The sequence below is a fragment of the Drosophila subobscura genome, chromosome A (genome assembly GCF_008121235.1).
Source record: "Drosophila subobscura isolate 14011-0131.10 chromosome A, UCBerk_Dsub_1.0, whole genome shotgun sequence".
NCBI lineage: Eukaryota > Metazoa > Arthropoda > Insecta > Diptera > Drosophilidae > Drosophila > Drosophila subobscura.
Window position 1 is genome coordinate 11,015,151 of NC_048530.1, and position 24,837 is coordinate 11,039,987.

The 24,837-nt window shown below is 46.0% G+C and overlaps 1 protein-coding gene across 4 annotated transcripts in view; it reads right to left on the bottom strand.

The window, feature by feature from the left end:
- Positions 1-3,228: 3,228 nt before the first annotated feature.
- LOC117896792 overlaps positions 3,229-24,837 on the bottom strand; it is a 78,097-nt gene continuing 56,488 nt past the window's right edge. For 3 of the 4 annotated variants that reach the window (XR_004649050.1, XR_004649048.1, XR_004649049.1), the window contains 5 exons: positions 18,687-18,878; positions 14,051-14,124; positions 8,878-9,090; positions 8,219-8,444; positions 3,229-5,184 (listed from right to left, as the gene is read on the bottom strand). Coding sequence is in view for 1 of the 4 variants with exons in the window: in XM_034805303.1 (XP_034661194.1) it covers positions 7,194-8,306; positions 8,355-8,444; positions 8,878-9,090; positions 14,051-14,124; positions 18,687-18,878 (1,682 nt within the window). In the remaining 3 variants the exon portion in view is untranslated. Of the gene's footprint in view, positions 5,185-7,063; positions 8,445-8,877; positions 9,091-14,050; positions 14,125-18,686; positions 18,879-24,837 lie in introns of those variants that run through there. The other variant, XM_034805303.1, reaches the window with a different exon arrangement.

Here is a 24,837-nt window from a genome sequence, read left to right on the forward strand (position 1 = left end):
CGGCCAACACGGTGGAGGGACTGTGCTCCATGGCTGTGGCTGTGGCTGTGGCTGTGCCTCGATTGGCTTTGCCTGCTGGCGGCATTCAACTTGCCATCCCAGCCATTCACTTTAATCGTTGTCAATGGCTGCGACAGCAGTTGGGATAATCCCGTAAATATTTATGCGCAGTTTGGCCCCAAAAACGGATTGTGGGCGGCAGCAGCAGCAGCAGCAGCAGCGGCTGATGACATAACAAAGGCATAAACGCTCCTAATGTTAACTCCACTCGAAAACTTGTCTAGGGCAATCCCGGACAATCGATACCGGTCCAGGGTGCCATTGAAAGAGCGCAGAGGAAGGTGATAAGTCTTCGTCTGCACTGAATTGCACGCTGATGTTGTGCCAACTTCTTCGTAATCCTTCGAGCAGAGCACTTGAGCACTTGTCGATGTTGCTAGAAGAGCTTGGAAACTAGCTCTTAATCGCAGCAGATCTGATCAGATGAGATCTGAATGACTTGGGCATGCAGCTCACTGGGAGGATACTCCATTCAGACACGTCCCATTCGAAATGTCAGAGACGAGCCTCGCTGCAGCCCCGCTGCCTGCCTTTCTGAGTGAAAAGTTGCGCTTGTCCATGAATTGTTGAGTGGTGCGCTTGGGTGCTGAGTGTGGCAAGAGGTGAAGTAACTCTTTAATGGAACATGAAAGCGACACACATGTTTGGCCACACAGGACACACGGAGAGGGACCTCTGGCATGGCCACTTATGCCTGTCAATAACTTCATTTCCGTTACAACGTGATTTAATTAATGAAGACCCGTGTGCCAGCGCCTCCTCCTGCCTCTGCTTGCCATGTGCGTCTTCTGGCCTTGCCTTTGCCTCTCCGGTGTTTCTTTTTCGTAACAATTAAGTGAGTTTCCCTGTCGGTCCTTTTTCCTTTGCTCGTTTCCCTCTGTAGACTTTGACCCTGCCTTTGTGCGTGCTTTGAGCGTTGCCGCATTATAATTGCAGGACGTGGCTGGTCAAGGGACCAGGGCTGTGGCCCCCCATTTATGTCTTCATCTACGCCCACAGCCACACGCCAATAGATTGTGCAGCCCGCTCGATGGTTGATGGTGATTTTCCTCTTCGATCAGCTCACAAAATATGCTCGTGCAATCCATTTACCGCTCTGCTGCTTGCTGAATGCCAGACACGCACATAATTGGCCGCTCTGCAGCCGCAAAATTTGGACAAATCCCTTTGGTGCGCCTGCAGCCCGGCAACAACAGCCTCATTGGCTGTAATCACAGGCGCTTTATGGCGCACAAGCGTACTGGCCACGGAGGAGGCGGTGGCAGTCAGTCCGCGAGGTAATCATTAATGCATTCGATATGCTGGCTGCAGCCCAGTGCCCAATGGATGCTATTTCGCCACTTACCGGACTTGGAACAGGCACAGCTAGAACCTGGGGTTTCCGCAGCTTCAAATGACTTTGATTTCAGTTTTCATTTTTGTTGTATAATTATTTTAATTTTTATTTTCTTTATACACATTTTAACTTCACAAAAAAAATATTTCGTTTTCATTTAATTAAGTTTTGTCCGTCGTATTTTTTTGGTTCATGCTGTTTGCATTTAAACGTTCTTTTTTTGGTTTTTCTCTTTAGTTTTGAAACATTTAGTTTGTTTGTCTGTGTTTTTTATTGCATGGAGAGTGGTTTTGTTTGTTCGTCTGTTTGGTTTTCTCATTTAAAATTGACACCAAAAAGATCAGCTATGTTTACAACTAGGATGTACATATTATCGTAATTATCAATTTGCAATTATCAATTTTCAATTTGTAATTGTGTTCATAACGTGTTCTTTCTTGGTAACGCAAAATTCTTCGGTTCGCTCTGGTCAAGCAGAAGTCTCTCTGGCATCGGCTTCCGCTGGTTCCTTGAAGATAGCTTTGGGCAGCGAACGAAGACTTCTGCACCAATAAATTTGTGTAACTTTAAAACCTCAATTCGGCTCGCCTCTCGCTTGCTAAAGAACGTTTTGCTCTTGCTTTTGCTCGTTTGATAACAATTCGAATTTTGATATAATTCACTCCTCGCACTGCGCTCTGTCTCTGTGCGTGGCTTCTGGAGCTGAGCTGGGCTGAGCTGCATTCCGGCCCCCACTCTTGGACAAGTCAGAGCTGTGGGGCTATAATGCTCGTTTATCGCTAATTTTAAGTTGTTTCCCTAGCTCTACGCTATTGTATGACATGTAGTTTCTCTGTTCTTCTCGCTTAAACACAACAAACAGTTTCTTACAGCAACAACTGAAGAAATCAAGTATTTTCTCTAAAACGAGATATTTGGTTTTTCTTTTCTGCTTGTTTGTTTCTTGTATTTCGCACATACTTACATACATAATTGTTCTGCTACGCTTTCGTTTATTTTCCATTTAAATGACTTTCTTGGCTTTGTTCAATACTTAATTGGGTTTAGTAAAATTTGATTTTAACAGCTTATAAATTAAGAAAAAAAGACACACGCGCCCTCGAAGGAGCTTTTCTCTATACAATAACGATTACATATTTCTCTCCTTCTCTCTACGGAGTCGTCTAATTCAAGTTTCTTGGTTTACACTTTTAAGGCTTAGGCCTGGAAAATACTTGCAACTTGGTTGGCAATCCTCCAATTATTTCTCTCCACATTATCTTTTGTATTTTTTCTTTTGTTAGCGTTTTCTTCTTGTTGTGGTTGAAAATTTGACACATTATTTGTTTGAAATAGACTTAGCATTGAAGTTTCTTGTTTGCTAATTCACACACAAACTAACACAGAAAAAGATTGAAAGCTAGTTAAATGGATAGATAGATAGATAGATTGAAAGAGGGGGGGAGAGAGTGCTTCCATCAACTGAGAAACGTCGACCAAGCCTTGAGCTTGTAATCGAAATCAGGCTGCGCTTAGACGGGGCTTCGTTTTGGGGTGGGTTCGGACTTTGAACGTGGGGGTACTGGGTACTGGGTACGTGGGTGAGTATCGTTTTGCGTATCGGGTTCTGTTTTCGGGCTCTACTTATATTGTCGTGCATCAGATCAGATCGGACCCCGCTAGTAGCTTACATATGTAGTAGGAAACCAATGGTCGAAGGAATTTACATCGAAGAACCATGGGGTACGGGGAATCGAACTTGGTTTCGGGTTGTGTTGGCTAGACGTTCGTTTGCTTAATACTCCATTGATAACATTTATCTAAAAATAACATAATTTGTCGCCTATACACATGTACATACATAGTATGTATGTAGATCCCATTATGATATTGAACTCTTTGATTTTGACAGCAACGTTTATTGTTAAAGAGCTTTTCGCTATTGTTTTACAATTTGTATTCCGGTTGGTTTTTTCATTTCGCTAAGGTTTTCAAGTAAACGTAGTTGTGGGTTTAGTGTTAGTTTTAGTTTTAGTTTGGAAAGCTTTCGAGGTGTTTCAGCTAAGGTACAATTTTGCTACAGGTTTCTCATCTCATCATCTACGTGGAATAGAGTTTCATCGGTGTGTGTTCCGGTTTCTGTATCAGTTTCTGTTTCAGTTTAAGTTTGCTGTTGCGTTTACTCCTGGAAGACTACAGCTAAGTACACAGCTAGATGTATTGTAAATATAGGGGGTTTCAAAATGCAACAATTACTTTGAGTTAGAGTTAATATAGAGAAGGATTCTTTAGTAGGTTTAACTGCGAGCTGCAAGCAAACGAAAACCATTTTCCACTTACACTTCCATATCCATATCCACACTATATTGTATACTATGTACAGTTCGAATTTAATTTAAATACTTTTCCTCTTCTATTTCTAGTAGTTTTCTTCTTCAGCTCGTGCCGGTTGTTGCTCTTGTGTGTGCTGTGTCTTTCGTTCATTATATCTAGCTACAAAAAATTACACTTACACACCAATTCACTGGATAAATACTTGTTCGTATTACATGTCCACACTACACATGTACATGGATGTAAACATGTACATTTATATGTAGATATTTACATACATATGTACATGGACATCGGTTAATGCTACTCCTTTTTGTTTTTGCTTTTGTTTTTGTTTTAGTTTCAGCTGCTGTTTGCCTTATGCACTGCTGCATTGCTGCAACGCTGTTATGGTCCAATTTCTGATTCAAAGATTTGTTTTTATTTGATTTTCTTTCAGCTTCCAATACTCTCTCTGACGCACTCACGTTTCGTTACACTGAGTGGGATATGTACACCCACACATGTGCGTACTGGCAGGCTAGAAGACATTATTCATTCATTCATCATCGCCAGCCCCCACTCCGATCCCTCTAATTTGGTAATGGAAAGACAACAACCAATCGGAATAAATTCAACAATATGCCCGGGGGAACTACTGTGTCCTCCGCCTCCATGGGGGTTTCTCTACCATTATTTTGATTTAGACAGCACAAAGTTCACATTTATTTATCTACACATGCAATGGATTTCATTTGTGTTATTGTATTTTAAGTAGAAAGTCAAAATGGTTCCAATTACGTTTAAATTATGTCGAAATTCATTTATGTATCTACTCGTATCGTATATATTTCTCTTTGTTAGTTGCAGTTTTTTGTTATTTGTTTTTCGTTTTCTCCTCCGTATAAATATAGTTTATCCTTCAATCAATTTTCTCAATATACTTTCATCTTTCTGTTTTAATCATTAAGAGTATGGTTTTAGTTTTAGTTTTCATTGTATAAAGCTTTCGTTTGGTATGCCATAGACATTTACATATATCAATTTTCAATGGGTCATTTCTGGGAATGGGCTGGGGGCAGGGGAGTACTTACATGCCGAACATGGGCTTAAAGCATTTGCATTGCCATTCTTCAAAAATGAGAACGAAACTGCTTGTGCCTGTGGCCACCGATGGTCGAGCAGCGAAAGAACTGCTTGCAAGCAGTGCGTGTTTGGTTTCGTTCATTGAGTGTTTGATGATGTATGGAACAGGGGAGGTGACAGTGGAGTTGTTGCTGTTGCTGTGTTCTGGCTGGGCTGGCGCTGCTGCAGCTTTGGTTGCTGCTGCTGCATAAACACATCCACACTCCAGACCATAATTGCATATTTATGGACATTGGGAGCATGGCTACTGTGTGTTTTAGTTTTCTTTTTGATAGTTTTCTGCCTTTCTATTTGTTAGAGTCGCGTTGCATTTTCTCGTTGCGCATATCATTTGGTTTTTATGCAAATTTCTGCATGAGTGCGAATGCGTGGTTCAGTATGGGTGTGTTCGTGTGTGTGCGCGTGTGTGTGTGCATGTACAGGGCCAGCAGCAATAAGCAGTAAGAGAGAAAGAGAGGAAGAGAAAGAGAAAGAGAAATAGAAAGAGAGAGAGAGAGAGGAATAAAGCAGATATTTTAATTGCCATACACAAATTTCAATTCCCATGCGTTTGTATCCTTGTTTGCTTTGTTTCTGCTTGTCTGTGTGTGTGTGTGTGTGTGTGTGTGTGTGTGTGTTTGTGTGTGTTTCCGTGTTGTGTCCAATGTGGCATAATGAAAACAACAACAACCAAAAGCATGTCAAGCAATAACAGTTGGCAAAAATAAGTTAACGCTTAGCAAACTTTGCCCATTCGCAGCGTCAATGTGCTTGCCGCTCGAACAAAGTTTGCAAAGAGTTGGCACACGCATTCACACACATCTGTACACAACAAAATTCGTTTATAATACATGGCCAAACAACAGAGTGGAGTAGTAAGTACAATGTCATGGCAGGCGTCGCATCCAATTAAACTTGCCCAATGCAGAGAGGAAGCAGAAAGTTGGCAAAAATACGAGCAGAGGCGGCCACCTAAATGCAACAAATATTATTATTATTTTTTCGCAACCAATTTCATTTCAAATCACTTTCCACACATACACACAGTGTATGTACATGTGAACTCTATCTTTTCGTGTTTCGAGTTGAGCGAAATTCTATTTAATTTGCATTTCAATGACAGCGACTTTTTCTGGCGCAACCTTTTATTTTCTGAAAGTGTTCTGTCCATTTATTCTGCATACTCGTTTCATTCAATAAGCAATAATAATATTACCACACACTTTTTCACAATTCGGTGCACTCTTTTTTGTGTCGTGTGTGGGTTTTTCGATTAATTTCCATTTGACATTGGAAAGTGTGCTGCGCTGCGCTGCGCTGTGCTGGAATATAATTAAAGAATATCACATCACATTTATCCGCGGAATTTCTTTATTGAAGCGTTCAAATTGCTGCACTTTGACAGCAAAAAAGAGCAGCAACAAAATGAGCTTCGGGCTTTGTCTCTGGTTCTTCCTATGAACATACACTCACACATCTACACTCACAACTCACACACACATAAATTGCACTCTTCTTACGCTTAAAAATACTTAGACGCAGTTTCTTGAGCAATAAATTCTCTTGCCTCGAGTTTCAACACTTTTTCTTTGCAATTTTGCCATGTTATGTTTTTATACATATTTTATAATTTGTTCTTCTTGTGGTTTTGGGTTTGTTTTTGCATCACAGCTAACGTCAATTTCGTAACTCTAGGACAGCTAACAACATTTATGAATATGAGAATATTAATCGGTGTCGAGCAAGAGTAAAACTAAGGGAAAACCAAAGGAAAGTGTTGGAATTGCGCACATTTTATTTTCATGTAAAATAAATTTATTGGTTTTTTTTGGTTTTCATTTCGGTTATGCAATTCATCAGCCTACATATGTATGTACTATGTATGTATGTATGTATGTAATGCCTCGTATGTACATATACATATAATTTCCATAGATATATCTATATTTAAGACTATTTCACAGTTTGCAACATCGACCAATGTACATGCATACATGCATACATACATACATACATACATATGTATGTAAACTTAACTTTTAATAATAAAAACAACAATTAAATACGTATGTAAAGTACATTTAAAATATTAACGAGTAAATACAAACAAATTTAGCTTAGCTAAAACACACATACACTCAAATGCACATTCGGATGCATAAAATATGTACGTAATTATGTAAACATGTAGATGTATGTACATATGTATGCTAGTATGTATGTATGTTTTAGGTATACATTTATATGTACATATGTAGATCTATGCATGTAAAAACGAACAACAACAACAACTCGACCGATTCAAAAGATTAATTGAGAAATGTCGCAGAGATGTCGGGAATCATCCAGGATACGGATACGGATACTCACTGCACACAGATTAGCAGGAGACACCCTGCTTGGCCACCGTGTACCAGGTGCTGACAGTCACCAGCGACGGCGAGTCCGGTGTGTGCGGCAGCTGCTGCTCCTCTCCCTCTCCCAGTGCCTCTGCCTCTCCCGCCTCCGGCCCACCCACAATCACGCTCAGTGGGGGCAAAGGGAGCTGAGCTACCTGCGCGCCTCCCACGGAAGCCACTCTGGACTGGAAATGGGCTGGACTTCGAGTGGTCTGTTCTGTTCCATCCTTTTGCTGCTGCTGCTGCTGCTGCTGAAGTTGTCTGGATTTTCTTTTACTCTTTTTTGGCACAAACTGCTGTGGCACCTGCAGCTGCAGCTGCGACTGCAACTGCGGATGGTGAAAGTGCTTGGGCTGCGGTGTGTGCAGGTCGCGACCCACCAGCGGCCCCACCTGCGGGCAGCGAAATCGAATCGCCTGCTCGTTGGCCACATTCAGTTCGGGCCAGCGCGGCTGTTGATGCTGATGCTGGTGCTGGTGCTGATGCTGTCTCGTTCTCTGGTGGTTTTGCTGGCGCTTCCGGCTCTTGCTGCGCTTGCGCGACTTGGACGTGGACTTGGAACGGGATCGGCATTGGCGTATTGGACGCTGCAGGACTTCCCACTGTGGACGTTGGCAGTGCCGGCAAATTGCCGTGCGACTTATGCCATATTCATCGTCATCATCATCATTACCATTGTCATCATCATCATCATCATCGTCGTCGTCGTCGTCGGTCTTGTCATCCTCCTCCTCATCGTATTCACATTCCTCTTCGCGGTGGTGATGCTGGTGGTGCTGGTGCTGGTGCTGGTGGTGATGGTGGATATTGCAGTTCATTGTGCTGGCCGTTGCCGTTGTGGTGCTGCTGCCGCTGGCACTGCCGCTGCCGCTGCCACTGCCACCGTCCATGTCAATGATGTGGCAGCCTATGGCTGCCGCTTGGTGTCTAGTGCTATGTTGTTGTTGCTGTTGCTGTTGTTGTTGTTTTTGCGGATGCTTGTTCTTCGCCTTGTGGTTTGACTTACGTTTCTCCGGCCCCTGTCGCTGCTGCTGCCTCTGCTGCTGCTGGCTGCGACTGCGACTGCGACTGCGTCGCGGCCTTCGCACCGTATACTCATCGCCCTTGTCCGTCGGATATGGTCAGAATGATGTATCAAATACGGACATGGATCTGGAAATGGCGTCATCATTGCGACAGGCCTCGAGGAACTCCTCAAGCGTCACAACACCATCACGGTTGATATCCATTTTCTGTGTAAAGATAAAGATAAAGATAGATTTAGGACAGTTAGGGACGAATCCTGGCGATGGACTGTGAATGATTTCCATCATCAATTTGGCTCTCAACAAAACATAATCCAAGTAGTGCCGTGCCGTGCCGCGTGCGAATTTTCTGCGCTCAATTTGTGTCGAGTTCTGGCCCCAAGCCCAAATGGCTGCACGACCACTAATGACAATGCGTGACTGGCAAGACAAGCGACTCGTTGGCCGTCCCTGGCCCTGGCCATCAAATTGAAACAGACAATTCTGGCATTTGCATAATGCAAAGTAAATAAGTTTCATGTTCGTGCAGTCGTCCAGACGCAAATGCAAATTGTGTAATTAGCATAAGTAATGGCTGGAGTTGTCGAGTTTTGGATTTCGATTTGGATTTGGGGCATTGCGGGGAGGAGGCGCTGCTTACCTGAAAGATTTGCTCCACCTTGCCCTTGATCTTCTCCTCCTCGGGACACTCGTCGGGCAGGCGGCCCATCAGCTCGTATATGGCAGTCACAATGTCAGTCATTTCCTCCCTCGTAATGAAGCCGTCGCCATTGATGTCGTACAGCGAGAAGGTCCAGCGAAGCTTCTCCTCCACCGAGCCGCGCGACAGTATCGAGAGTCCTTGAACAAAGTCCTGCGACAACAACAGAAAGGAAAGCAACTCGCTTAAATATACAGCCGGAGAAAAGAGAGAGAGAGCCAAGGCAGGGGTCTGGGTGGGGTGGCACAAGTACAGAATTACAGGTATAAAATAAATTGAAAATGTGTTTTAAGAAATTGCTCGTAAGCCGCAGACCATGGGCACGCAATGTCTCCTCGCCGCTCGCCGCTCGCCGCCCAATGCCCTCATCTGTTCCTCTTTCTGTTCTGCTGCTCCTGCTACTCCTGCTGCTGAAGCAGCCATTTATTTCTATGCTCTTGTATGACAAATGCACGTAGATAAGAACTTGCGGCAGAATGGGCGAAACTTTGTACGACAACGAGGGGGGGGATGTGGCAAACACGACTGAGCACTGGAGGTGTTGAGATATTTCAGCCAACATAAGACTGAGTTTTCTTCAGTTTGCATAGCCAAAACCAGCGACCGACGACCGGAGACCACTGGCAAAATCGCGCCAGAAGCGCCAGTAGCAAATAGCTGAAACTGGAGACTGGAAACTGGAGAATGGAAACTGGGGAGCTGGGAAGCTGGGAGCTGGGACCTGCTGCCAGAGCAGGCCATCATTTGCTTCTTGTTCTGGCCATTTGGGCAATTGCAATGTCCAACTAATTTATCAAACCGAAAATGGAATAGAGCAAAAAAAGCGACTCGAGCTTCAACGAAAAATGATGTGAGACAAAGTGCAAGAAACTTTCGACCACTCCGACATAGACAAATGGCAGAGAGTTTCGAGCTGGCACAACAAAGTTTGAAATTTGAAAATTCCAGCAGAGTATTAAAGATTTCAGAGGAATGTGCGGTGGGGAAGTGCCGAAGGAAATTGCTGTTGAGTGATTAAGCGGATTTTGGAAGTTTAACTCGGCTCTCGGCTATCGGCTATCGGCTGACATTTCGGCACTTTGGACATCAATGATTTTGAGACTGGGGAGCATTAAATAGTGATTTCTGGAATGTGTTTGAAATGTGGAAAAGCAGCTCCCAAAGGTAATCGATTTTGCAAATGAATGCTGCGTTTCCCATAGAGCATTACGTCCGTGACATTCTTAAGATGATTATTTATCATGGGGACTGGGACTGTCGACTGGAACTGCTTAGTGGACAACCAGTCAAAGGTTTGGCCTCTAAAAACTCGCTTGAATGCTTCAAATACCTAACAGAAATGTACTCCAACATTTGGGTGAAAATATGATCTTGCACTCGTGGCAATTCGATTGTTCGTTGTTCAGATTCGCTGGCGTGCATGAGTAGAGTAGGCAGAAATACAGACTTATGATTTGCACTTCCCTGGGGCCATGCCTGGGAGCCTCTTCCATTTCGCACCTCCCTGTGAACCTTCCGAGTGCCCGTAAGGGATGTTTGCTGCAGTGCTTTCAGCCACAATTTGTGCTCAGTGTGCGTAGATTCTGCATTCAATCTGTCTTGCTTCCCTTCTGTTGTTCCTACTTCTACTTCTGCTTCTCTGTCGCTTCCTCCCGCTTGGTATGACGCCTTCTCAATTGCTTTTATCTCACACACTTGAGCAATTTATCTTTGTGAGCAAGCGTAAACAGGTCGCACACACTTTGCCTTCCCTCCTGGCATATTGGCCCAGCCCAGCCCTGCCCAGCCCAGCCCAGCCCACAATTTCAATATGGCCCTGACAGCTTTGTGTGTTGGCTGTTGTTCTTGTTGTTAGCCATTACCTCTGATGTGTGTGCTTTGCTCCTGTTGGCAGTTTAATAAACGCGACTGCCATGCAAATCGCGCATAAAACACCTCCCAACAATACGAGTACTGTGTGAAGCTTAATTGAAAAGCGGAAGTCTACTTAGTCTCATAAAAAACTAGGGATCCGCCTCTTTGCTGGGTCCCCTGCCGCGAGTGTGTGTGTGTGTGTGTGTGTGTGTGTACATGCTTTATATCGAGTACGTGCCTTGTAGTCATTACAATTTTGAGGTCATTATTCAACGGCGAGGCAGGCAAAAAGCCAAAGGCTCACACAGATAAGCCACCACTGTGGCTGGATGTGCTGGATACATACGAATATGAGCCACTGTACAGTGTGCATTCTGGTCCCTCTCGCTCTCAGTGATGGACTGCGAACGTGATTGTGCTCATTATTCGAAGTACGTGGACTGGGCAGCGGCCCTTTACTCTCGTTCGTGTCACGATCTGTTCGCCGGAAGGACTTTCTTCGGCGCATATCTCTGGTTTGGCGCGTTTTGTCCCCTCTGGAGCTGTGTCTGGCTCTATTGTTTGAGTTGGGTTTGGCGTTGGAGTGTGTCTCCTGTCTTTGGTGGGCACACAGCTACTGTTTTACCTCCTCCTGCATGACAAAGTTGGCCTTAAAATCGCCATAATTCATCGTTTCATTCCCTTTTTGTGGGAGCTGCGCACCCTGCACCATCCCGCCACACATTCTCCTCGCTCGCTGTGGCTGAGGCCGGAAGTGGAGTTCATGTTCGGACCTCGCAGTGCCAGCCAAGACAGTGAACAAAGTGTAGAAAAATTATTTGCAATTTGCATGCGTCCCCCTAGGGGGTGTTGCGCAGGCAGACGACAGTCAAAGTGGGAGCGAAAGCGGGGGGTGGCCAGTGTCCTGCCGCCCCCACAATCTGCGGGAATTTATTGGACTTTTTTGTGTTGCTTTGTCTTTGCTGAAATAGAAATAGAAATGCCGACAATGACAAGCGACAGCAGCGAAACTCGCGAATCTACTGGCAACTGTCCCCTCTGGCCCCCAAACCCCCCTTCCAGTTCCACTCCCCTTGGCCTTCCTCTGATTTTAATTTTGAGACATTTTCCTTGATTTTTGGATTTTGTCGCATTATATTTTGCGAGGTTTTTCCCTCGCTTTGGCTGCCGCAGCGTTGCCCGCCAGCGAAAATGAACGAAGAAAATGGGCGAAAACAGCAGCCAACAGCGAGTGGAGGAAATGCGAGCAAGGAAAATCGGTGGAAAATGCTGCGGATGCTGCCATTAAGTGTGACACATATTTCGCCATCAACTAACTTTGCTTTTGTAGTTGCTGTCTCTGTCTCTTCTCTCATACAAACACATTTATGATTAATAAATAAAAATAAGTAAATAAGGAAAGGAAATAGTTTTGAATGAATAAGTTCCAAAAAGAAGGTTTCTTTCTGTGTTTTCTTGATCAACATCCGTAGCATCAACAGTAGAGTCTCACTGTCACCATTGTCAAAACTATTCTTGAGACACTTCCAGTCTTTCCAATTATGCATTCGAAGATCCCGAGTATATGAGTACCGGGTATACAAATAGAGGCATGTCGCGACGTTCCTCCTCGTTTCAATATGTTTTTTTTTGCCTTTTACTGCATTTTTAGTTTGAACTTCTATTGGGTTCTCTTCCTCATAGTTGGATGTACTCAGATGCACATATTCTTCCCCAGAATCACATTCCTTGGCGCACATCCTATTCGAATTATTTCCTTTACTTTGGGCATTCGTTGAGTTTGTTTTTCCACTGAGTAAACTTCATTTTGTGCTCGTTATGCAGCTCCCTGGAATTCTAATTAAAGAGCTACCCACACTTTGGCCCCTCTCCACCCAATGGCCGCAACACTTTTCTGATACCAAAACACACACAGAGCAAAGGAGGCGCCACGGAGAGGTTCCGGCTCGGTTCCGTTTCGATGGCTGGGAGGACGAGTCTGTGGATGTGTCTCCACCATCCTGAGGAGCCTGGCCATGTGTATGCCGTTGTACTTATTACAACTTTTATGATCCGGCAGTTAATAGAGCGCTCGAACATCTATGTATTTGGCAGAGCAATGGACTCCAGTTTGTGCTTTTTGTTCTCTGGCGCTTTGCTGCTTTGCTGCTGTCGCTAATAAACCGTAACTAAATGCGATTACCCGGGACGAGCCAAGGCAGTTGCCATGGCTGTTGCTTTCTTTGGAGCATTTTGCAGCATCATTTGGCGCCACTCTGCCACCACTATGCCACTTCACGGTGTCTCCTCTCCCCGCCTGCTCAGCCAAATCGGCTTCATTTGGAGACGACTCACACACAACTTTTGCTCTCCCGACTCTCCACAACGAGCTCCTACCCGTGTCGACTCGACGCGACTCGACTCGACTCAGCTGTCAGCCATATTTTATACTTAAAATGGCTAAAGTAATTTCATTGTACTTAAGTCCAGTTCTCCTTCTTCTTGGGGGCTGCTGCTGGCTCGGGCGGTGGCCTCTGTTTGCGCCGAATCATGGGAGTCCAACGGGAGCAGCGAGTGCCGAGTGAATTAAATTGAATTGTTCATCTCAGAGTGCTCAAATTGGAAGCATTTGCATTGCCATTGAGTGGCGGGATTAATTATGGATAACGATGGCAGCTTCGAGTGGGCTGCCACTCGAACTTTGGCCTGGCCTCGGGGTCCGCTCAATTATGTGGCTAGACACAAGATGTCATTGTCAGTGCATGGGGACACAACACACACATGGCCGCCATGCCATTAGGGGGATATTTGTTTTGCTTTGGATCGACTCCATTCGATTCGATTTAATTGCAAATGGGCTTCGGTCCCAGGAAGTAAGTGCCGCAATTTGTTTTGCACGTTCGATGATTCCCAAGACAGACTCTCAATTTCCTTTGCTCTGCTTTGCTCTTCTCTGCACTGCTCCCTCAGTTCAATCTAAATCGCAATTTCGAGCCCGGAACACATGAAAGTCCATTAGTTTGACTCTGTGCAGACCTACCGCAAGGATATTGTGTCTCGGCCGCCCACGAGGCACGGATATGAGCTGCTCAAGTGTTTCCCCATTGCACTTGCTTGTGTCTCTACCCGTTTGGCTCTTACTTTGTGTGTGTTTATATGGTTATCATCGGGCTGTGGTGAAATGTTAAGCATTAAAGATCTATTTGTAATCTCATTTGTTTCCCAGAACTGTGTGTGTGTGTGTGTTTCCAGAGAGTGCATAATTAGAGCTAGGACTCACCTCAAAGCTGACAATACCGCTGCGATCCTGGTCCAGTGTATTAAATACATAATGTGCGTATAAGGTTGGGTTGGCTGTTGTTAAGTGTCGTTTCGATGCGTTGTTGGATGTATCATCGTTGTTGTTGTTGTGGTTCGTTTAAAGAAAGCAAAAGAAATGGAGAGAGAGCGTTAAATGTGAGAGTTCCATGCGCTTTCTGGCGAAGACCAATTGGGTCTCAACTTGTTTTTGCTTTGGTTACATTATCAAATCAGTTCTACACTCTAAAACAAACACATACGCAAAAGCTATTGAATAGATAGTTCGATAGTTGGGCCAGCATAAAGATATACCAGTTTTTGGGTCCAAACTTTTATTATGTGGGTCGCCGTCTTCATCTTCACCTTCATCGTCGTCTTCGTCGCCTTCGCCTGCGTCTTGGCAACAGCAACTTTTCGCTTTTCCCTCCAGTTTTGTTAAGCATAAAAGTTGTTCCATGTTTTTCGTTGAATCGTTCCTGTTTATCACAGGAAAAGTCAACATTTGTTGGCCAAAAGTTTCAATGGAAGCTGGCGCTGCCACTGGCCCTGGCACTGGGACCGGGGATGGTCCGTGGGCTGGGGGCTGGGGGCTGGGTGCTGTGGGAAAACAGTTCGCAGCTAATTATGCGAGTGTCTCTTGTGGCTGCTGATAAGCTCAGGCACTCGCATTGCCACTGGTCCTGCTGTCCCCTGGCGCCCCGTCTTCCATTTGAACATTTTCAATTCCCCTTACGGCTGCTGCCACAGACAAAAAGTGTTGCCTACTTATGAGGGCTCAACGAGTTCTGCTGCTGCTGCTGCTGGGAGAGAGCGTTGTCTGACACTGTTATCTGCCTCTCTGACTCTGACTCTGACTCTTAGAGTGCCCCTCCACCTGCACCCCCTCCCCCTCGGAAGGGAGTTTTGGAACAAAATGTCTTTATCTGGGGGATGCCCAGATATTTCATTATTTCATTCCCACTTCTCGCACTCCTTCCCCTGCCGTAATTTAACGATTCGCGTTTATGTTTATGACTGTTGCTGTTTTGATGCTGCTGTTGCTGTTACTGCTGCTGATGCTGATGCTGAAGTTTGTGTGTTTTCGCAATGTTTACACCTCTTTGGCGGGGTCAAAGACGTCAGTTCATAAAGTCGCATCAAATGTCATTCAGGGGCGAGCAGGGCACAAAGGGCAAGGGGGAGAAGTGCCCTTTTTTAGTGGCTTTTAAAAGGGAGTGACCATAAAACGAATGCCTGAATATCACATATCCGAATGCCACTGTGTCCCACTTCTGCAATTCGATAACTTTCCGTCCCGAAAGCTGAACCGTAGCTGAGCTTTTTGTTCTCCATCGAAATCTCTCACCCACGCTCTCTCCCTCCAGGCATCAATGGTTGAACTTTAAACTGCCTTAAAGCGGCAAAACGCACTGGCACGCACTGTACGCACTGTACGCTCTGGGGGGAGGGAGCGCACACATTTATTTGTTCAAATTTATTGTAGCCGTTTGATGCTTAATGTGTTTTTATGACGCATGACGCAGAGTGGCACGACCACGCCACGCCACGCACACACTTCCAAGCAGGAGGCAGGGCACTGGTTGGAGTGGCGTGGAGTGGCTGCAAGGTCAAAGCTCGGTGCCGGAATATGGCATCTGCTCCGAAATCATTCTCGTTGCTCGTTCGCGAACAAATCAAAAATGACTGCAAATGTGCCATGTAAAAATTGTTATAAAATTTGCGCAGAAATTTGCCAAAACGGAGCGGAGCACGAGTCTGGCAAAAAACAAAGCGACAAAGCGCTGTGGAGAGGGATGAAGCAGGAGCCGGATCCGGATCCGGAGTGGGAGATGGAGATGGAGCAGGGACCAAAAGTGATAAATCACCAACTTTGATGATGCTTTTTTGTTGTTGTTTCTTCTCCGTTTGGGCTGCCAGCTCGTATTAGGATCCGACGGCGTATGTGTGTGTGTGTTTGTGTGTGTGTGAGGGGTGCGGTGGCGGGCAGAAAGCAGCTTATCAAAATAAAAAATGATTTCATTATTTATTTTTCATCAGATAACGGGCAGACACGATGAAGAATAAGAATAATCAGCGTGGCGCGGGGGAGGTGACGGCCATGAAGAGGGTTTTGCACAGTAGGAAAAGCAGCAGCAGAGGAGCAGGAAGAAAGGGGACGTTAGTCTCGTGTTTACTTGGTATTTGGGATTTCTGTTTCCGGCTGTCGATACTCTCCACTCTCCTTCACTCCCCTCTGCCTCCGCCATTGTTGTGGTGGAGCTGCCAGGACAGGTTTATTATAATAATTCAGTGGCCCCAACATGTGAAGCAATAACTTTTCTACTTCTAAGCTGCAGTATCAACGAGGAGGAACGTTGTGAGACGCGTCTTAAGCCGCGTCACAACTCTTATACCCGGTACTCAGTACTACATCTGCACCTTAGCGGTTATTTGTCAAATTTTACATTTTCTCTTCATCTGTCATCTACATCAACAACACTACTCACGCCAACACGCTCCTTTAGCTCGCCACCCTCCCCTAGAGACACACACTGCAGAGTCAGGGCAGAGGCAGCGGCAGAGTCGTGGCAGAGGATGAGTCAGAGACGTGTCAGGGAAGAGGCCTCTGCCACTGCGCGAAGCAGAGTGTGAATGAGAGAATGTGTAAAAGCAACAAAAGCTGCTGGACAGGGTGGGTTTAGCCACTGCAACTTAATTTCTTCATTGTGGCCATAATAATGATCCAATCGGATCCCAATTTGGTGATCAGATAGATATGGCCATTCCCTACGGAATGGCGTTTTTAGTTTTCTTTTATCTTTAAAATTGTAGATTTGGGAGGTTTTCGCCCTTTTGCGGGGGCGGAAGAGGGCGTGGCTGATTTTTGAAATACACTTGTAACAGTGTGAGCATACAGAAGTCTGGATGCAAAATTTGGTGGCTCTAGCTTTTATGGTCTCTGAGATCCAGGCGCTCAACAAGACGGACGGACAGACGGACAGACGGACGGACAGACAGACATGGCTCAATCGACTCGGCTATTGATGCTGATCAAGAATATATATACTTTATGGGGTCGGAGACGTTTCCTTCTGTGCGTTACATACAACCGTTATGTGCACAAATACAATATACCCTATTTACTCTTCGAGTACCGGGTATAAAAAATATGTGACAAAAATGGGATTTATGCTGCTCCCCGAGGTGTGAATTAATTCTCTCAGCAACTTGTGGCAATCTCAGAAGCAACGTTCCGAAATTAAAGAGGAAGGCTTCAAGGCTTCAATGTTGCCGCTGCACCTTTAGGAATGTTTCCTCAGTTGCTTTTGTTATTTAATTTGATTTTATTTTCGCTAATGAAGAACTTGAAATAAAGTTCAGCGAGAGCTTCGCATGGTTCTCTTTTGTCAATGCGATTGATACTCATAATACGCGTTTCCCCACTGACTGCCGAAGCTAGTTGAAGAGCCTCCCCCTTCGCTCCTCTCCCCACTCGTGCGGGGTAATGAATCAGCAATTCAGTTACTGGCCAGCAAGAGAATTTCGACTCTTTCGCCCGGCGGCGTCTCATCCTCAGTTGGCTTTGCAGTTGTAAATGTAAATTGTGCTGAGGGGAAAGAAACTAAAAATGGAAAAAATTGCACTTGTTGTGCAAACGAGGTCAAGTGGGAGGGTTGCCACTCCCCTTTCCCACCTGTCCCCCCTTTACCCTTTCCCCTTGCCCCTTGCCCCTGCTGTCCCACAGCAGACCGCGACTTGTGAAACATGATTTTGCTTTTTATGCTTTTTTGCTAATTTGCTTTCTGCATTTCATATTTTTTCAAGCCAAGGGCCAGGCCAGAGCAGGGCAGCCGTCCAAACAAAGAGCCGCCTCTCTCTGTTTCTCCGCCTCTCTGCCTTCCTGCCTTCCTGCATGGCCAGCATTCAGCATCCTTCTCCTTCTCCTTCCTCATCATCATCATCACTCTTGGTATGATCATCTGCAGCAACTCTTTGGGGCCAGCGCCGGCTGCCCAAGGGCCATACATTTTTATCAATGGCATTTGCCTTGAGTTGACTTTTGGCCAACTCGAAGCTCGATGCTCGAAGCTCGAAGAGGGGCCAGGACACAGCAGAGCGGAGCGGAGCAGGCGATGTCTGTGGTGGGAATGGGAATTGTGGGTCTTCAGACAACTGGCCTTTGTTCGGGAGCTCTTTTGCTAATCATAACTAAGTCAAAGGGAACACAAATTTCATTTTCATTCGAGTGCACTGCACTCCGCTGCCAGTGTTCTGCCAACAAAGTGCACAACGGTTCAATGATTCCCACAACCGATTAAGGCAAAGTGCAGCTTATGGAGTGGAGGAGCGCCAGGATCAGGTGTGGCCCTGCCAGTGCACATCGATGGCAATCGACTGGTACCATTGCCCGATATGCAAGCCACATTCGATTGCTTTAATTGGAGCGAGTAGAGTTTATGCTGTGGCAGGAGGACACACTGCACTATGGACGATTGGCTGCTCCATCGGCCACTGACTGCCATTCAGAAACATTCAAAATAGTTGCGCAGGAACAATGTGGGGGTAAAAGCATGCATTTAGTGTGTGAATCAAGCCAGCAAACAGTAACGAAACAAAGTATACTGTACCGCACGAACCTCCCTGTGGAAAAAACTGCGAGTAGATCACTTTGAAGGTGTCCTCCTTGACGACACCCGTGGGGCACTCAGCCTTAAAGCCGCGATAAATTCGTTTGATCTCGTCCTCGGTGAAGCGGGTCGCCCGACTCAAAGCGCTCAGCGAGTCCGGTCTGTAGCGTGCTGGCGTCTCGAATTCCTCCAGCTCCGAATCTGTAAAGTAAACAAATGCAGACAGAAGTTGGTCAGCGAGTCCATTGACAAGGGAGGTGTGGAAAGAGGCCCAAGACCACATTGTCTTGTTCCCCGTCCAGAATCTACAGAGTGTAATCTATGGTGGCTTGAACCCATTGCGGCCCCAGAGCCTGCTGCAAAAGTCTGAGAAGTTTTTAAATTTTTAAATGCAACTTCACGTAAAATCTGATGCTTCTGATCCAGGGCGAATCCACATGGCGGGGACTGAGTAAATATACTTTCGCCATTTGCCTTTTGGGCAAATGCTCTAGTCAAGTCGGCCTTCTCCATCCCCTGCGCCCGCCCAGCCATCCCTCTCCCCCTCTGCCCCTCTCTCCGTGCAACGACACACGCGATTTTGATCTGCTGAGCCGCTCGATGTGTGTTGAATCGACTTGCAAGTTGCCTCAAGTATCTTGCAGTACTTTGCCTGTCGAAGTTTGCGCCCCTTGTTCGAGTGTGCTCTGTGGTGTTCGTGGGCTTGGGGCTTTGGGCTCTGGTGTGGTTAAGCGGGGTAAGCGTTGGTGTTGAGGGGTGGCATCCTCAAAAAGGTGAATGGCGCTTGACTTTTACTTTTTGGGCCTTTGCTGGCGTCGGTTGCTTTCAACAGCGCGCGAGAAAAAAAGTTCTTTGTAGCTGAGGCGCCTCAATTTTAGTTAATTAAAAGTTTTAACCCCCCCGCACACACCCACACGCACCCACATTTAACAATCACACACACATCCAAACACACACACACACACACACAGGGGCAACGGAGTGCCGTGCCGCTTTTTGGGTGAGCGGCGCGGGGCTCACACGCTTGACAAAAGGCTGCTTAAAAATGCATGCAAATATGCAAGAAGCGACAGAGAACACACAGAAAGACAACGAGACAGGGAGAGGGAGAGAGAGGGAACGCCCACTGCACCATGGCAAAAAGCAAAGCAGAGACCGAGACAGGCAGAGAACGCGAGATTAAGAGAGTTTTAAGCATAAATAGAGGATGGGTGGGTGGGGGAGGGGAAGGGAAGGGAAGGGAAGGGAGGAGAGGAGACTAGACGGCCTGCAATTGTCGTTGCCTCTGGCGTTAGATTTTAGTTTGCTTGCTGGCTTATGCCACACTGACTCACGCGGGAACACACGTGGAACTGCACTGCCTATGGCTTATGCATTTTCATCTGGAGACAAAAGTGGAGTGAAGTGCAATCTTCATTTCATTTGAATACGTTTTGAATATGTATTTCGTACCGAAATAATGCATGAATAGAGTTGAACAATGATAAGCACAATCTCGGAGAATGAACAAACCATAAAGCTAATTAGATTAGAACTGAAATTGAAATGAGGCAAAATACTTTCAATAGGTTTGAAAATTAATTGAAGTTTGTCTCTGCATTCTCCCTCACTCCCTCCACGCATCAATAAACTAACTTTTCTTTGTTCCACTTTCAGGATAATCCCGTTTACCTTGCGGCTAAGCAACGTCTCTATCTTTCTGTATATTTTCTCTGGCTTGCTCTCCCCCTCGCCTTCCCTTGCTCCCTGTCGGTGGGTTCCTCTTTGACACACACTTTGTCTGTTTATGGTTTCCATTTTATTTTTGTTCCCATTTTTATGGTTTTTTCCGCGTTACACTCGAGTGGATTCGCATGCTTCAGCTTTCTCGCCGTCTTCTTTGTGTGTCATTTTCGGGTCTGAGTTTTATGTCTCTCTGGAATCTTTCGCATCTGCTCGTGGCTCACATTGTGAGCAAAATGTTGACGAAATGCACTAATTCTAATATATATTCATGTGCAGTTGGCACTTGCTTGGCTTTAATTTAGCAAAAGTTTTTCCCTCAATTATACTTGCTCATCTTCCGCCTGGCTCCCCGTGCCCGCAATTGTCTTTTTTTTGCACTTTACTATCAGCAGCCGCTGCTGCCTCTGGCCGGGGGCAACGACAAGGGCACACAAAAAATATTCCCCCTAAATGTCTAAATTATTTGTGACACAAACAAAGTTGTTGCAGTTCGCGCTGCGACAGCTGCTGCTGGTGAAAAATATGTGAAAGCGGATCCACCAGCTGCCCCCAAATGCAGGCTTCACTTTTTGTGCACTGCTTTCGCAGTGCTGCTGTGTGCGCCTGCAAGCAGTGCATGTGCAAGAGTAGTGGTGCGTAGATGGGAGTGCGCTCATCCTCCGAAAGGTATCCGATTCTTGGGCCGTATACTTATATGTATACCTATTTTATTTGATCGTCAGAGATCTTCCATCGTCACATCTGTGCCATTATGTGTGATCTTCAGCAGATGCAGCTGAGGTGCGCCTCTTGCTGAGCTTAAGGTGTGAAGTTATGCCCATGCTGCTGCTGCGATGCTCGCAGCCGGCATAGTTGCGGTCTCTTCGGATCTGGTGTGGCAATTGGCAAACATAACAATAAACAACCGGATGGAAATGGAATGGCATTTTGCGGTTAATGGGTGGTGGGGCGTGAACAGCCGCTGATTGGGCGGCATTCTCCGGCGAAGGGTCGCCAGAGAGGGAGGCATTCTCGGATTGCCATTGTTGCCACTGTAATTTCAGATAAAGCACAAAACAGACGGCCGCACAGATGCAGTTACAATTGGTATGCCCGGTCCCCCCACAGCTGCGCCGTTAACTCCCTTCGCTCACCTTCAATTTGCTACCCCTACCCCTACCCCTACCACCCTCGCCCCGCATTGCATGAGCTCGCATAATAAGTTCCTGTTTATCTCGACTCGGTTTGTGTTTGTTTGCCCATCGTTGGCTGCAGTGCTCTTCGTCATACCTCTCCCTATCCCAATCCCTCTCCCTCTCCCTCTGCTCTGACCTTTTCAGCATTTCCTTCTCTCTTGCTGAATGTGTATGTGTTTGTGGGTGTTTGTGGGTGTGTGTGTGTGGCTGCGCAGGTGTCATGTTTCCGTTTCCGCTGCAACAGCAGCAGCAGCAGCAGCCGCCAGTCAAGTGCAAATATTTTTGCATGCTGCACCTCGCGCACAGAAGTAAAAACCGCAACAGACTCCTCCAGGCAGCCACCTTTTGGGGGGATGGCAGTGGGAGTGGGAGTGGGAGTGGCATTGGATTTTATTAGGTCTGACTGGGACTGAGAGTGGGACTGGTGCTGGTGCTGGTGCTGGGTGTTTGTTTGTGTTGTTTTAACCACTGCAGTGGCAGCAGCCGCCAGTAGTCAAAATATTTACTTTCGCTCAGTTTCAAGTGTGCGGCGGCACTTCGATAAGTGCCAGTGAATGCAGTTTTTCCAAATGTTTACCTCGCTCTGCCACCCCAAAACTGAAGCCAAATCTTTTTGCCCACCATAAAAGTGCAAATTAATACAAAATACGAATATATGTACATATGTTCAATATGTTCAAACTCGCACACAGTTCTCCCTCGAGAGACGGACAGGATGGGGCTGGTGCGGCTGACATGCCTTTGAAGATGCTCGCTCAATCGAAGCATTCGTAGATACAAAACACACAGAGAACGAAGGCATTCGCAAAAGCCTTTGGCTGGCTTAACAGCTTTACTTTCCTTTTTATCTCTTGGCCCTTTTTGATCAGGCAAACCCACAAATACGTGTAACTCGAGTCTCGAGATGTTTAAGTACACATCGCATGCTTGACTGCCGCTCAGGAGTCTGACTTCATGCTGGTTATGGCTGGTATTAAAGGATATTGATCCGCAGCCCCACATTCCCCCCACAGGAAACTTTTGCTGCAAGCAACTGAAAGTGAAGCACCAAAGGAATGGTTCCTGGAGCCATACTCTCTACTCTTGTTATTTTTCTCGACCCAAGTTGCATTCGGGCTGGTCTTTAATTAAAATTGTACACTCTTTCGGCAATAAATTTCCAATCAAGAAACGTCTTCTTGGAGTCGTTCTTTTCATGCATCGCAATTTATATTAAGCTAATGAAATATTCATTTAGTCAACTCACAAATTCTCGCACACCAAAAGGATTTCCATCCATCATATCGAGCTGCCTCTGCTAACATTTTTCTGAGATTTAACTCAATTTTCTGTGTTTGCTTTTAATGGATTTAATTGAGGCATTTTCAATTAGTTTTTCCCTTCTTCTGTGTGTGCACATTTAATTTAATTCTAAAAATGCTTTGCCACAAAAGGATTTCCGATAATTTCAATCAGTTTTGGCCGGCGCCCCCCCTGGCCTGGCCTTCTTTAACGCCTTCGTTAAGTCCCCTGCAACATGCCACAAGAATTGCATTTCCCACACTAAGCTTCCAAAGCAGTTTATTGTGCAACGAATTATGTATTTTTGAAGCGCTCTCCCCCTCTCGTCAGCCAACTTGCAGCCAATCCCCTTCACAGTGATGTGCCACGCTTCAAGCTGCAGCTGAAATCCCACTAAAAACAGATTTATCCACACACATGGAAAGCAACAGAAAATAAGAAAAGAAAGAGAAGGAGAACCCCGTTGGCGGGTGAGGGAAAAGACAAAATGGAAGTGCGAAGAGCGAAGAGAAACGAGAATAAAAAGTTGGACTGCAAGTTTGCCATGCAGACAATGCTCCGACACTTATCTCATTTAATTTCGTATAATTTTTTCCTCCTTTGCAGAGCATTGCCCATGTGGGGGGGCATGTGTGTGCTGCATTTGTGTACGAAAGAAGTGAAAGAAGTGCAACTTTGTGCCATGTTTCTCATCACATTGTTGCAGCTGTACGAGCATGTGGGGGAGTCTGAGCGGGATTGAAGTGGGGCTAGTGAGAGTGAGGGTCAGGCGTCCCAGCCAAGAGGGTTAATGAAAAAACTTTTTTCGACTGCTGCTGCCGCTGTGCCTCTGCCTCTGCCTGTGCCTTTGCTTTGCTTTGTTTTATTGCGCATTTTCGTGGTCGCCTTCGTGGCTGTCGTTGCCTCAGACAATGGCCAACAAATTGGTGGCAGCGAAACGAGCGAGCAAGGTCCCAGCTCCAGCTCCTGCACAGCCAAAGATAAAAGGACAAAGCAGTGCAGAGAAGATCAGAGCAGTGCAGGGACGAAGGATAGCCGAGGGGAAGATAATGCGAGAGACGAAATGCACTTAACTCATTTACGGGCTGGGCCGCACCGAAAACGCTTAAATAAATTAAAATGTGCCAGGCCCTGACACTTCAATGCATATGCACAAGCATATGCATACGCGAGGACTCCTCTCCCACAAGAATCGAACAATGGATGCCCTGGAAGGGTGCACTACCTGCAAGTCTACTGCTTGCACTACTTGAGAGTGCACTGCTTGCTGCGATACAGTTGAAATGGTTGCCTACTTATGGGGGCATGCCATGAGAGGCGCCTGGGATTGAATGCATTCACTACAGGGTATGAAGCATACAGCGGAGACTGACGCAGTGTCTCGTGTGCTGACACTGTTGTGCCCGGAGTCGCTGGTTTCGCTTGAATGCCTGTGAAAGGCGCGAAAGTGTGCCAAGAAGCGAGTAACAAGAGACAGTCAGACAAAGTGTGGCAGAGCGGCAGGCAGCAGCAGCAGGCGGAAGAGGGACGGACGCTGTTCAGTGGGGCAATGGGTAAGCAGGTCTCAAAGGACTTGCTGCACTTAAAACCTCGCGCTCGCCATTAAAAATTATGTGCAATAAGCAGCAGAAGCACCACGACCACCACGACTGGCGTCTGCGAACAAACAACAAATAATGAAATTATAATTAAGCCCAGAGTCAGGGCAGGGGCCGCACCAAAAGGAATGGATGACCGAAGGGCAGCGGGCAAAAAGCAAAATGAGACCATCAAATGCACAAAATGAAGCGACCACAAAATGCAGACAACGAATTCAATTACCTTCTCCAGTCTGTCCAGCGAAGTGTGGGCGTGGCATAATGAAGAAATTATGAAGTGCATTAAGACCCAGCAGCAAACAGCGAACGAGGAGGGCAAACGAAACGACAACGAAGACGCAGACGCAGACGACGCAGCTCCCCCGAAGGAGCAGCACAAAG